Source organism: Thalassophryne amazonica, chromosome 2 (genome assembly GCF_902500255.1).
Source record: "Thalassophryne amazonica chromosome 2, fThaAma1.1, whole genome shotgun sequence".
Lineage (NCBI taxonomy): Eukaryota > Metazoa > Chordata > Actinopteri > Batrachoidiformes > Batrachoididae > Thalassophryne > Thalassophryne amazonica.
Window position 1 is genome coordinate 81,828,538 of NC_047104.1, and position 14,020 is coordinate 81,842,557.

The 14,020-nt window shown below is 39.2% G+C and overlaps 1 protein-coding gene across 1 annotated transcript in view; it reads right to left on the reverse strand.

Annotated features, from left to right (window-relative positions):
* The window catches only part of supv3l1 (SUV3-like helicase), a 56,828-nt gene that overhangs the window by 26,040 nt on the left and 16,768 nt on the right, over positions 1–14,020 (reverse strand). The window contains exons 2-4 of the mRNA XM_034188494.1: positions 8,346–8,423; positions 7,378–7,485; positions 7,154–7,268 (exon numbers count right to left, since the gene is read on the reverse strand). Of these exons, the coding sequence (XP_034044385.1) occupies positions 7,154–7,268; positions 7,378–7,485; positions 8,346–8,423 (301 nt within the window). The remainder of the gene's footprint in view (positions 1–7,153; positions 7,269–7,377; positions 7,486–8,345; positions 8,424–14,020) is intronic.

The window sequence follows — 14,020 nt, forward strand, 5'->3', positions numbered from 1 at the left end:
AGAGTTTAGGTAGCGACTCTGCACTGTGTTGGTATATGGCATTAGAGAACATAAAGAAGGAATCATATCCTTAAACCTAGTTACAGCGCTTTCTGAAAGACTTCTAGTGTAATGAAACTTATTCCCCACTGCTGGGTAGTCCATCAGAGTAAATGTAAATGTTATTAAGAAATGATCAGACAGAAGGGAGTTTTCAGGGAATACTGTTAAGTCTTCTATTTCCATACCATAAGTCAGAACAAGATCTAAGATATGATTAAAGTGGTGGGTGGACTCATTTACTTTTTGAGCAAAGCCAATAGAGTCTAATAATAGATTAAATGCAGTGTTGAGGCTGTCATTCTCAGCATCTGTGTGGATGTTAAAATCGCCCACTATAATTATCTTATCTGAGCTAAGCACCAAGTCAGACAAAAGGTCTGAAAATTCACAGAGAAACTCACAGTAACGACCAGGTGGACGATAGATAATAACAAATAAAACTGGTTTTTGGGACTTCCAATTTGGATGGACAAGACTAAGAGTCAAGCTTTCAAATGAATTAAAGCTCTGTCTGAGTTTTTGATTAATTAATAAGCTGGAATGGAAGATTGCTGCTAATCCTCCGCCCCGGCCCGTGCTACGAGCATTCTGACAGTTAGTGTGACTCAGGGGTGTTGACTCATTTAAACTAACATATTCATCCTGCTGTAACCAGGTTTCTGTAAGGCAGAATAAATCAATATGTTGATCAATTATTATATCATTTACCAACAGGGACTTAGAAGACAGAGACCTAATGTTTAATAGACCACATTTAACTGTTTTAGTCTGTGGTGCAGTTGAAGGTGCTATATTATTTTTTCTTTTTGAATTTTTATGCTTAAATAGATTTTTGCTGGTTATTGGTAGTCTGGGAGCAGGCACCGTCTCTACGGGGATGGGGTAATGAGGGGATGGCAGGGGGAGAGAAGCTGCAGAGAGGTGTGTAAGACTACAACTCTGCTTCCTGGTCCCAACCCTGGATAGTAACGGTTTGGAGGATTTAAGAAAATTGGCCAGATTTCTAGAAATGAGAGCTGCTCCATCCAAATTGGGATGGATGCCATCTCTCCTAACAAGACCAGGTTTTCCCCAGAAGCTTTGCCAATTATCTATGAAGCCCACCTCATTTTTTGGACACCACTCAGACAGCCAGCAATTCAAGGAGAACATGCGGCTAAACATGTCACTCCCGGTCTGATTGGGGAGGGGCCCAGAGAAAACTACAGAGTCCGACATTGTTTTTGCAAAGTTACACACCGATTTAATGTTAATTTTAGTGACCTCCGATTGGCGTAACCGGGTGTCATTACTGCCGACGTGAATTACAATCTTACCAAATTTACGCTTAGCCTTAGCCAGCAGTTTCAAGTTTCCTTCAATGTCGCCTGCTCTGGCCCCCGGAAGACAATTGACTATGGTTGCTGGTGTCGCTAACTTCACATTTCGCAAAACAGAGTCGCCAATAACCAGAGTTTGATCCTCGGCGGGTGTGTCGTCGAGTGGGGAAAAACGGTTAGAAATGTGAACGGGTTGGCGGTGTACACGGGGCTTCTGTTTAGGGCTATGCTTCCTCCTCACAGTCACCCAGTCGGCCTGCTTTCCCGGCTGCTCGGGATCTGCCAGGGGGTAACTAACGGCGGCTAAGCTACCTTGGTCCGCACCGACTACAGGGGCCTGGCTAGCTGTAGAATTCACAACAAATGAAACATGGAGGAATACCGAGTCGCTCACTGGACCTGGGACAGGGTTTGTGCAGATTTAATGACTTCACTGAGTGTCAGACAAACACTGAAATACACACCAACTCTGGATGTTACAGATATAGCTCAGTTTTTTGTATCACTACCTGAATGCCATATTTACAACGTACGTTACTAATAGTTTAAGTTTCACTTTTTTTTTTATCTAGATGTCAATGGAAGGTTTAATTTCCAAATCAAAAGGTACAAATACACAAACAGCAGACAATCCCCAATTTATTTATTTGTAGTTGAAGATGAGGGCTGTGAGCTATGACAATGTGTATCATATGATGATAGAAAAACATGTATTGTTTCATATTATGCTCTATTGTTTATTTTCTGGTATGCATTGTTTTGTAAACCACTCTGATTCTGTCTGGGGAATAAACCAAATGCACACTCAACCTTAAGTTCTTCCTTCCTCTGACACTGTTCAAAACATGTCCTTAGGCTCTGAGGCCCATCAGGTGGGAAACCAGTCTGACATCCCCAGCAAAGGACGGGACTCATTTACAGCTGGGTAGACTATGTAGATGAAGTGTCTTGTCCGAGGACAGAGACAGGTAGTCTGAAACACACACCCTGAATCAAACCCCACTCTATATGTTGGCAGTCCAGCTCCTGTACCACAGAGCTGTACACATCTGTACCTGAATCAGTCTACCACATGATGGTGCCATAGCAAGAATACATGGGTTCAAGCAGATATAGATTTCTATATAGTGCAGCAGATAAACAATCCTTCAAATGACAAAACAAGCACCAAATTTGGCACAAATACTGCATAGACATTACTGTTTTGAAGAAAAAAAATGACTGGCCACTTGAATTTTCAGTAGGCAGCCAGGTAGGGGTCAACTGAGGAATTAAACAAGGATTTAAAAATACTCCAGTCATATTGAAAATTATACTACACTATTTGTCTGATCATAAAGATTCCAAAAAGGTATAGTTTGGGCTATCTATGACTAAATGTTATGGAGTTATGTGGTTAAAAACAGTAAGAATGGTGACAAAGGTCAATTTCAGCTTGCACAGGGATCAAAAGTTAAAGTTGCTCCAATTTTGGTGTAAAAAGTGGTGCAAATTATTGGGTGAACAAATGGATTAATAAATAAAATAGTTTTGACTGTGCTGAATGCTTGGTCTCCGAACCAAAGGCCAAACAATATCGTATACCATTTACTTTTTAGTATGTAGTTTAAAGTGCAATGGGAAATAGGTCTTCCCATGTGATCATTACATATAAATCATTAATTTATTGAAAATACATAAAATGTGCTATATATCATGATATATATCATTATCAAGACATGAGGTATATTGGATTATCATATACCTATAAATGATACGCCAATATGATTGAATAAAACACTAAAGAATAAATAGCAATACACCCTTTTTGCGGACGGGTAATATTTTTCATACCACCAGAGTAATCAGCCAATCCGGACAGCGGAGCAGCACCACAACAAAGAGGTGCGGTCAGAAGAACTGTGAAATACTGTCGAGTCACAATTAATAATTTCTTACGTGTCCAACCTCATAGGTTGATCGTTAAAACTAAATTTGTTAGTTCTAAAAGCCATCATAATTATTTATAGGAAAACGTTCAATTTTTTTTCTAAGGTTTGAACTTTGAGTATTTACACAGGAGAGAAATCTGAGAAAATGTTAATGCCTGTTTGAGAAAAGTGTATAAAGTGTGTAGTGAGGGGTTTTACAGCCTTAAAATATCGATAATTGTAAAAAATAATGCTGACTACTTCGCGGATTTCGCCTATTGCGGGTTATTTTTAGAACGTAACTCCCGCGATAAACGAGGGACCACTGTATATGATCAAATCGTTATCAACTTGTTCACCAATGAATATGGCTTTTTACACCCTTCAGAAAACCATACAACATTTATCATTTATAGGTATATGATAAATATACACCCTGAAGAAAACCGTACACCCCGAGGCCGAATATTCATTGGTGAACAACTTGATAACTGATAATATGACATTTTGGTCATATCACCCTGCCCCAATTTAGTTGTAACCTCCTATTCTATTGGACACACTGGGTTCCTGTTTCACCGGCAGGATTTTTGGCATCTTGGTAATACTGATTCAAGTGACTCAAAGGTCTCTTAAAACCAGGATCTGTTTAGTGACCTGGAAGGACAGAGTTTGCCATCTGTGAACATGCCACTTCAAAAGGCTAAACATGAGAATTTTCTGGACCATAGCCATCCCATGAAGAAGCACATTGACGTTAGAGGTAGGGAAAAGCAATTTTTCTGTTGTTGATGTACACAGGGCTGGCATTGAGGCAATATGGCTAAGCCTGAAACTAATCAGTCGAGGGGTTTGGGGGCCGCCTAGGTCCCCAATGGGGCCCAGGGGCAAAGCTCCAGGCTGGGGGCTGCGATTTTAGGCCTTTTCAAACCTGTTTGGAAAGCTCTCAGGAACACCCAATGTTAAAGATTTTAAACAATCATTACCATCTTTGGGGTCAAGTGGTTTGTGTTTTACAATGCAGTTTTCTAAAGCAAAAATAAAATAACCACAAACAAAAATTGGGCATAGCTTCACCTAACATCTGCAGGTTTTGACTACATCATGGGTTAAAGCAATAAATTTTCATCTGACAAAAATCAATGCCAGCAATTCTCTAAAATGTGACGTAGTGGGGGCACACACTCTTTTTTTCCTCATTAAATACAATAAACACATTATACAGCATATAAATCTATTCTAAATAGCCTCTAAGGAGAGACAGTCAAAGCATAAAAAGAACGCAAAACTTGAACATAAAAAGTACATAAAAGTGTGACAGTGGGGGGCGGGGTCTTGATTCTGGGGGGTCTGGGGGTGCCCCTCCCCCAAACATTTTTTAAAGACCAAGTCAAACTTTGTGTATTCTGGAGAATATTAGCAGGTATGAAGCCCTCTGAAACAAATAAAACTCACTTCAATCTGTGAAGTAAAAACACAGTATTGATTATGGGGGGTCTGGGGGATCTCCCCCAGAAATTTTTTTAAAAGAGTAAGTCAAATTTTGTATATTCTGGTGAATTTTAATGTGTATGAAGCCCTCTGAAACAAAGAAAGTTCACTTCAAACTTAAGTAAAAACACAGTATTAATTATGGGGGGTCTGGGGGATCTCCCCCAGAAATTTTTTTAAAAGAGCAAGTCAAATTTTGTATATTCTGGTGAATTTTAATGTGTATGAAGCCCTCTGAAACAAAAAAAAAAAAATCACTTCAAACTGTTCAGTAAAAACACAGTATTGATTATGGGGGGTCTGGGGGATCTCCCCCAGAAACTTTTAAAGGAGCAAGTCAAATTTAGTATATTCTGGTGAATTTTAATGGGTATGAAGCCCTCTGAAACAAAGGAAACTCAATTCAAACTATGGGGGTCTGGGGGATCTCCCACAGAATTTTTTTAAAAGAGCAAGTCAAATTTAGTATATTCTGGTGAATTTTAATGGGTATGAAGCCCTCTGAAACAAAGGAAACTCACTTCAAAGTGTGAAGTAAAACCACACTATTAATTATGGGGGGTCTGGGGGTGCTCCCCCAGAAATTTTTTAAAAGAGCAAGTCAAATTTTGTATATTCTAGTGAATTTTAATGGGTATGAAGCCCTCTGAAACAAAGAAAACGCACTTCAAACTGTCAAGTAAAAATTCTTTGTCTTCTGTAGTATTTTGATCTGTTCTAATTCGGTGAATGCACCTAATGGGTGCTGTGTTGCTGGCTGTACAGTCAATAAAATACAAAATTAGGGCCTAAAGCAACTGACAATGTTGTTCTGCTGTGCACAAAGTAACACTGTCAGCAGTTTTGAAAACGCATGTGCACTGAGAAACAACACTGGCGTATTCACATTTAATCTGTAAAATGCTCTCACTTGTAAAACAAACTAGGGCTGCAACTAACGATTATTTTAGTAATCGATTAATCATTTTTTTGTTGTTGTTTGTTTTTTACTTATATGTGAGTTTTGCCATTATTTCTTTAAATGAGTTATTATTAAAAAGGCCTTTGTCACGCAATATCAATGTTTGAGCTTGTAATAAAGTTATGTTATATTCTCGTCAAAAACATACCTGGAGTACTGTTTTGTTTTATTTTGCACATACATACATCACCAACACACCACAAAGAGATTTCCATACGGTTTCACCGGATTATGAGCATTTTTAGATGCCTACAGCAACTGTCTCAACCACTGATAACATATTACAGCAAGAGTCCACAAAAGTATTTTAAAGGCCTGACTAAAGTGTAACGTGATCTTTAATAAGTTATTTTCATGAAAAAAGACACAAATGTGCAGTTTACTGCATTTTATTTTTTCTTGTGTAAAAACACAGCTTAGATGTGGTTTGACCGAAACAAATTGTCATTAAACTTAAATAAAGCAGGGATGAAGTGGAGTCACTAGGTGTTCACAGGAAACAGTTATTTATTTCTATATTTATTTATGTTCATTGTTAGTTGGTTTTACCTTTTTCTGTTGTGTTTTATTTTTTCAGGTTCTTTTTGTCTGTTTCTCTAAAATTGTATTGTAGCAATATTACTTATTATTACTTTTGTTGTTACTGCTATTATTAATATATAAATAAAAAATATTACAACTCATAATACATTTGACTCTTTTACGACAACAAATGCTAAGCCATTAATTATTTATTATACAGAAAACAAATGCACACAGACTGTGCTGAGATGCAAACAGCTTAATGCTAACTTTAACATTGAAAACGCCATAGAAATGCTAACGCATTAGCATCGGTCCCGTTTTTAAGTTCTAAAATACATCTAAATAAAATTATCTTCACAGATGATTCATTCGCGCAGACGCACATGAACAAAAAACAAAAAGACACCGGCTGCTTCTGCACTTCCTCGCTTTCTCCCCCTCAAACTCTCATAATTGTGTTAAATAAAAGACAAAAGGGACATAAGTCCTGCTCACAGGCTGATTGCCAGAGACAGGACATGTCCATGTCAAGTATAAACTCCAGACAGACATCTCCATGTCACTACATATCCACAACGTGTCCTTCCATAAGGATTACATGGCAACCCGTTGCCTCCACTGCATATATCCGGATCCAAAAGCAGGAAATCCGGCTCAGGCCGGAAAAATACCAGGCCTGCGTACAGGAAGAAACCTGAAGCAGACCAGACTTGATGGGGTTCACATCTACTCTGGACATTCTTTCAGTAAAGAAATGCCTTTTTATACATTTTCTAGAGGCCAAAACTTCACCTTCCAGGTATCCAAGATGTAGCTGAGTGGTACCTTCGTCTGGATGAAAATAACAGCTGAATGTACAAACCCCCCCCCCTCTGCCTTACTGAGTCTAACTCCACAGTATGTACCAGTTGGCAGGAACTCTGAGGTCAGAGAGCTTTCTCAGGTCATCCATACAGTCCAGCATTGGAAAGATTTGCTTAGCATGATGCATGAAATATGGGAAGATGTCATCAACATGGCCTGGAGAGCAAAAACAACAAAGAAATATAGTGATGACACAAGCTTCCTATTAAAACAATAACAAAATGCTTGTGAATAACACCAAACTGGAATACAAAAATTAACAAACCTGCTCCACAGCAGATGTCACTGAGGATGACGTGAAGCTCAGCTGGAAGTGATTCTACTTCCAGAACAAAATTTCTGAAGCTAATAAAAGCCTGGTGGAAGAGCCGAGCTGTCCGACCAAAGACACAAAGAAGACAATTTAACATACAAAAACCTGAAATTTAGGAACACATAAGGTATGTGTCACACCTCTAAGATTATACAGATGGGGACAAAATTATTAGCTCTCCTATGAAATGTAACATTTTCTTCAAAATGTCTTCAAAAAAGGTCAGTTCTTAAGGGGAGCAATAACTTTGACCCTGGTAGTTTTTGGTTTTCTGTGTGCAAAGTAAAATAGTGTAAGCATCCAAAATAAAACAAAGACATATAGAAATGCTGCGCTGAAAATTATTTGCTCTGTTCAACAAGCACTTGTGGAAATTTTGAAGAAAACATTAAATGTCACTGGGGAGCTGATAATTTTTTTCTCATTTGTATTCATGGGTAATAGATCTCTTCAAAATGTCAAACATTACAAAATCCTTTGGGCCACATGTTGTTCTTGTTCCACTAATAAAATAAAAGGTCTGTGCCAAATTTTATTGTAATCGGACATTGTTTAGGGGTCCCCCACAAAGCAACAATTTTCCACAAACAAGCAATGTAGTAATCCAGTAAAGTTCTCCTCTCAGTGACCAACCATCCACCACTTTTTGCGATTAGAAGCCATCACATGTACCTGTAAAAGAAAAATAATGGCATCAGAGTATTCTCCCATTAGGGTGACGGTGCCTTGCCAGCGGAGGGAGAGGAAAATGTGTCACTCTGGGGGACATCTATATTTTGTCTGCACCTATAAAACCCCAAGTGGAACATAAACAATTTGTGGCCCGAAGTCTCTCACAACTTTTATTTTTTGACTATATAACATGAACAGCCCTAATGGGTAAACTGATGCATGTATGACAATTCTGCTTTCCTTCTCACCGTCGAGACCATGCTCTCCTCCCAGCTTCTGCATCTCTTTCCTCTTGTAAAACCGATTTACAATCTTTAGTAGTTCATCTGAGAAACAGAAAAAAAATAAATAAATAAAGGGCAGCTACAACAACACCTGAGGACAAACCACCAAATATCAGATTTAAAATGCCTGGTGCGGTAGCAGATAAAATCTATGTTTCTATTAGTTTTATGATGCGACCAGAGCCTGCACGAGTCAAAAACCTTCATGTACAAGGCTTGATATTCCAACTGGCCAACTTGCCCAAGCAAAGTGTGGTATTCTATCGGGTAAAGACGTACTGAGAAAAGCGCTATACATGGTTTCCTGCCATTAGATGTTGCGTCAGTAGCACCATCTCAGCACCAAAACAAGGTTTCCTTCTTCCCCCACTTCTCCTCAACCCTCCCCTCCACCCACCATCCTGAGCAGAGGAAAGGCCAGCTGGAATTTTTTAACAGCTCTAAAGGCGGTCCATGTGAGAAAACCCAGAAATAGGTTGATTCAACAGCCATGGTTTTTCGCAAATTTCCGGAATTCCTGTTTTTGGGGGAAAATGTGGAAATTTCTGACAAAATCAATCATCAATTGAAGCAAAATTTTGTAGAGTTGTTCCTGTTGGCTATTTTGATGTTTACTGGGACAGGCAGCCAATTACAAGGCTTGGGACAAAGCGATCCACTATGCTGGCCTCCAGCTGGTTGGTTGTGTCATGTGACCAGTGGTGAATGCGTCTGGGTTATTTTTGTTTTCCTGGCGTGTGTCAGCTTTAGTCTGTGGTCTGATTTCATGATGTTTCTATTTGTAAAATTGTTTACAAACGTCTCTGAGACGCCACAGTGGATATTAAGTCTCAGGTTTTAACATCCGGATCCGAGACTGAAGGATAAATGTTACGTGCTGCCGCTCATCCACACAGCAAGAAATGAGAGGCACCATTACAGGGTTATCCATGAACTCTGCGCCGTGCTAAAATTATGAATTAATTAAACATTGTTCTGCTGCAGAGAGACGATTTAAAAATTCATATTGAGCTGGTTTGACCAAAATGGTGACCCAACTTTTTTTAAATCCTCGTTTATACAGAAAAGTTAACACTCCCAGTAAATCTTTGATTTATTTTTTTTAATATGTTTCAAAATCTGTCTTGAGGAAGAATTTACTTCTAATTATCTACATGCAAACTCAAGCCTGCTAAACGTAAATTTTTTTACGGATTCTTCTATTACATGGGCGAGAAATATCCAACTGGAGAAAATATGATAAACATTTAACATGTTCTAAAAGTCAAATACTGATGTGAAAAATGTTTGTGTGTTATTTTGCATGACACATAATTTGTCAGTATCCCAGAAATGCTGATGTCATCACTGGATGGAAAAATCAGTTTTACTGCGTTTCCCATTTATACAACCGCTGGCAAAAATTATGGAATCATCGGCCTCGGAGGATGTTCATTCAGTCGTTTAATTTTGTAGAAAAAAAGCAGATCGCAGACATGACACAAAACTAAAGTCATTTCAAATGGCAGCTTTCTGGCTTTAAGAAACACTATAAGAAATCATGAAAAAAAATTGTGGCAGTCAGTAACGGTTACTTTTTTAGACCAAGCAGAGGGAAAAAAAAATATGGAATCACTCAATTCTGAGGAAAAAATTATGGAATCACGAAAAACAAAAGAACGCTCCAACACATCACTAGTATTTTGTTGCACCACCTCTGGCTTTTATAACAGCTTGCAGTCTCTGTGGCATGGACTTAATGAGTGACAAACAGTACTCTTCATCAATCTGGCTCCAACTTTCTCTGATTGCTGTTGCCAGATCAGCTTTGCAGGTTGGAGCCTTGTCATGGACCATTTTCTTCAACTTCCACCAAAGATTTTCAATTGGATTAAGATCCGGACTATTTGCAGGCCATGACATTGACCCTATGTGTCTTTGTGCAAGGAATGTTTTCACAGTTTTTGCTCTATGGCAAGATGCATTATCATCTTGAAAAATGATTTCATCATCCCCAAACATCCTTTCAATTGTTGGGATAAGAAAAGTGTCCAAAATATCAACATAAACTTGTGCATTCATTGATGATGTAATGACAGCCATCTCCCCAGTGCCTTTACCTGACATGCAGCCCCATATCATCAATGACTGTGGAAATTTACATGTTCTCTTCAGGCAGTCATCTTTATAAATCTCATTGGAACGGCACCAAACAAAAGTTCCAGCATCATCACCTTGCCCAATGCAGATTCGAGATTCATCACTGAATATGACTTTCATCCAGTCATCCACAGTCCACGATTGCTTTTTCTTAGTCCACTGTAACCTTGTTTTTTTCTGTTTAGGTGTTAATGATGGCTTTCGTTTAGCTTTTCTCTATGTAAATCCCATTTCCTTTAGGCAGTTTCTTACAGTTCGGTCACAGACATTGACTCCAGTTTCCTCCCATTCGTTCCTCATTTGTTTTGTTGAGCATTTTCGATTTTTGAGACATACTGCTTTAAGTTTTCTGTCTTGACGCTTTGATGTCTTCATTGGTCTACCAGTATGTTTGCCTTTAACAACCTTCCCATGTTGTTTGTATTTGGTCCAGAGTTTAGACACAGCTGACTGAACAACCAACATCTTTTGCAACATTGCGTGATGATTTACCCTCTTTAAAGAGTTTGATAATCCTCTCCTTTGTTTCAATTGACATCTCTCGTGTTGGAGCCATGATTCATGTCAGTCCACTTGGTGCAACAGCTCTCCAAGGTGTGATCACTCCTTTTTAGATGCAGACTAACGAGCAGATCTGATTTGATGCAGGTGTTAGTTTTGGGGATGAAAATTGACAGGGTGATTCCATAATTTATTCCTCAGAATTGAGTGAGTCCATTTTTTTTTCGCTCTGCTTGGTCTAAAAAAGTAACCACTACTGACTGCCACAATTTTTTTTCTTGATTTCTTATAGGGTTTCTTAAAGCCAGAAAGTTGCCATTTGAAATGACTTTAGTTTTGTGTCATGTCTGATCTGCTTTTTTTCTACAAAATTAAACAACTGAATGAACATCCTCCGAGGCCGGTGATTCCATAATTTTTGCCAGGGGTTGTAGAAGTGAATAAGAATTAGATTTAAACCCAAATCAGTGTTGTTGAGAACTAAAAATGATCATTAACGGCCCTCACTGTGCCCCCAGTGTTTCACAAATCACCGCCCTAAATGTTTACAGCCATTTTTAAACTGTACCATATTGGTATGTTTATAGCTGGTATGATACCCAGCTTTATCTATCCATGAAGCCAGAGGACACACACCAATTAGCTAAACTGCAGGATTGTCTTACAGACATAAAGACATGGATGACCTCTAATTTCCTGCTTTTAAACTCAGATAAAACTGAAGTTATTGTACTTGGCCCCACAAATCTTAGAAACATGGTGTCTAACCAGATCCTTACTCTGGATGGCATTACCCTGACCTCTAGTAATACTGTGAGAAATCTTGGAGTCATTTTTTATCAGGATATGTCATTCAAAGTGCATATTAAACAAATATGTAGGACTGCTTTTTTGCATTTACGCAATATCTCTAAAATCAGAAAGGTCTTGTCTCAGAGTGATGCTGAAAAACTAATTGATGCATTTATTTCCTCTAGGCTGGACTATTGTAATTCATTATTATCAGGTTGTCCTAAAAGTTCCCTAAAAAGCCTTCAGTTAATTCAAAATGCTGCAGCTAGAGTACTGACGGTGACTAGAAGGACAGCGCATATCTCACCCATATTGGCCTCTCTTCATTGGCTTCCTGTTAATTCTAGAATAGAATTTAAAATTCTTCTTCTTACTTATAAGGTTTTGAATAATCAGGTCCCATCTTATCTTAGGGACCTCATAGTACCATATCACCCCAATAGAGCACTTCGCTCTCAGACTGCAGGCTTACTTGTAGTTCCTAGGGTTTGTAAGAGTAGAATGGGAGGCAGAGCCTTCAGCTTTCAGGCTCCTCTCCTGTGGAACCAGCTCCCAATTCAGATCAGGGAGACAGACACCCTCTCTACTTTTAAGATTAGGCTTAAAACTTTCCTTTTTGCTAAAGCTTATAGTTAGGGCTGGATCAGGTGACCCTGAACCATCCCTTAGTTATGCTGCTATAGATGTAGACTGCCTGGGGGTTCCCATGATGCACTGTTTCTTTCTCTTTTTGCACTGTATGCACCACTCTGCATTTAATCATTAGTGATCGATCTCTGCTCCCCTCCACAGCATGTCTTTTTCCTGGTTCTCTCCCTCAGCCCCAACCAGTCCCAGCAGAAGACTGCCCCTCCCTGAGCCTGGTTCTGCTGGAGGTTTCTTCCTGTTAAAAGGGAGTTTTTCCTTCCCACTGTAGCCAAGTGCTTGCTCACAGGGGGTCGTTTTGACCTTTGGGGTTTTACATAATTATTGTATGGCCTTGCCTTACAATATAAAGCGCCTTGGGGCAACTGTTTGTTGTGATTTGGCGCTATATAAAAAAATTGATTGATTGATTGATTGATTGAATTCATGAGTTACACACGTCCGATCCAAGTGAGTGATCAGTATGAATTAATCAATCTATTCTGATAGGATGTGCAGCTGACCCATTCAGTAAATTTGTGAGTTCCATGAGTACCGAGTCTGCAACCATGCACCCTAATCAGAGTCTGTTCTGATTCATGCTCACGAGGATTCATGCTCACGTGCTTTATATTGTAAGGCCTTGCCTTACAATATAAAGCACCTTGGGGCAACTGTTGTGATTTGGCGCTATATAAAAAAATTGATTGATTGATTGAAATACATACGCATACACACACACACACATATATATATATATATATATATATATATATATATATATATATATATATACACTCAACAAAAATATAAACGCAACACTTTTGGTTTTGCTCCCATTTTGTATGAGATGAACTCAAAGATCTAAAACTGTTTTCCACATACACAATATCACCATTTCCCTCAAATATTGTTCACAAACCAGTCTAAATCTGTGATAGTGAGCACTTCTTTGCTGAGATAATCCATCCCACCTCACAGGTGTGCCATATCAAGATGCTGATTAGACACCATGATTAGTGCACAGGTGTGCCTTAGACTGTCCACAATAAAAGGCCACTCTGAAAGGTGCAGTTTTGTTTTATTGGGGGGGGATACCAGTCAGTATCTGGTGTGACCACCATTTGCCTCATGCAGTGCAACACATCTTCGCATAGAGTTGATCAGGATGTCAATTGTGGCCTGTGGAATGTTGGTCCACTCCTCTTCAATGGCTGTGCAAAGTTGCAACGACGAACTGGAGTCAGGTTGAGACCCCGATGAGGATGACGAGCATGCAGATGAGCTTCCCTGAGACGGTTTCTGACAGTTTGTGCAGAAATTCTTTGGTTACGCAAACCGACTGTTTCAGCAGCTGTCTGAGTGGCTGGTCTCCGACGATCTTGGAAGTGAACATGCTGGATGTGGAGGTCCTGGGCTGGTGTGGTTACACGTGGTCTGCGGTTGTGAGGCGGGTTGGATGTACTGCCAAATTCTCTGAAATGCCTTTGCAGACGGCTTATGGTAGAGAAATGGTGTCTAATCAGCATCTTGGTATGGCACACCTGTGAGGTGGGATGGATTATCTCAGCAAAGGAGAAGTG